Source organism: Haliotis rubra, unplaced genomic scaffold (assembly GCF_003918875.1).
Source record: "Haliotis rubra isolate DU_JTF1 unplaced genomic scaffold, ASM391887v1 Scf23, whole genome shotgun sequence".
NCBI classification, from domain to species: domain Eukaryota; kingdom Metazoa; phylum Mollusca; class Gastropoda; order Lepetellida; family Haliotidae; genus Haliotis; species Haliotis rubra.
The window spans coordinates 3,047,064-3,048,280 of record NW_025766336.1 but is presented as its reverse complement, the minus strand read 5'-3'; the positions used below and the strand labels follow the sequence as shown (position 1 = coordinate 3,048,280).

The 1,217-nt window shown below is 43.5% G+C and overlaps 1 protein-coding gene across 1 annotated transcript; it reads left to right on the top strand.

Annotated features, from left to right (window-relative positions):
• Positions 1–912, top strand: LOC124277917 (5-hydroxytryptamine receptor 4-like). Its single transcript, XM_046713642.1, has one exon. It carries the CDS (start codon positions 1–3, stop codon positions 910–912), a length of 912 nt encoding a protein of 303 aa, XP_046569598.1.
• Positions 913–1,217: the final 305 nt, after the last annotated feature.

Genomic DNA, 1,217 nt, shown 5'->3' with positions numbered 1-1,217 from the left:
ATGACCATAGCACCATATAAGGGCATGAGTTGCACTGCCATGTTCATGCTGACTCTCTTTACACTGTTAGGGTGCTTAGTCTGCATTGGCAATCTCCTCACCGTGGTAGCTGTGTTTCGGACTGAGGAGCTCCGGACCACGCCTAACATGTACATCGTGTCTTTAGCATGTAGTGACTTCCTTCTTGGGCTCACAGTGCCTTTCTTTGTATCCTCCAATGTCCCAAACATGGAGGATCTGTTAGACAGGTCGTTGTTCCACTGTGCATTTCGATATGGCGTTCTGTATCTAATTCTGTCGGAGTCTTTCCTCTGCATCTGTGCTATATCCGTGGACAGGTACGTCTACATCAAACACCCTCTCCATTACCACATCTACCTCAGTCCTAAGAAAACTGGCCTCGTCATCGCGTCTACGTGGTGTGTGTCCCTAATGGTGGGCGCTTGTACTCTGCTGACGTCGACCTGGCCTGGCTATTGCAGTTTCTTCCACGTGGTGTCCAAATCATTTCAGCTGTACTTCATCATGCCCTATACAGCCGCCATCTTTGTGTTGAACGCAGTAATGTACAGCCTCATCACAAAGGAAGCTATTCAACATCGTCAACGAATTCAAGTACGGAATTCACCCATCAACACAACAATACGCTGCAAAGCAACATTACGCTCGATCAGACATTTCATCATGGTATATGGGACGTTTGTCGTGTGCTGGTTGCCGGCCGCAGTGGTCAACATTCTTGGTCACACGTACGGAGTGGGCACTACAACTACAGGCATAACACTATCTCTTGGATTATTGAACTCTGGTGTGAACTTTATAATCTACGCCTTCATGAACAAGGCTTTCAAGAAGGCTTTCTTAAAACTATTCCTGGCATTGCACGTGTTCTGTTGTCGAATGTGTAGATGATGTAAATGTTAGTCAGTCACGTGTCCTCATCATGAACATTATGCAATCACAATATGAAGTTTCTTCGAAAGAAAAAGACAATTTCCTTTTAGTTTGACACCGATGATATGATAGTAACTGCACTATGATTAAATTAGTTTGGCATATTAGTGAAATTTAGCAAAAGGTTAGACTATATTGGAAACAGAACTTTTGATACGCTCAGTCCTGGATACTCGGCATATGAGGTACACATGAACTGTTATACAGTATACATAAGATGGTTCGATGGTGTAACATATTACAGCTTGCATAATGACATTAAA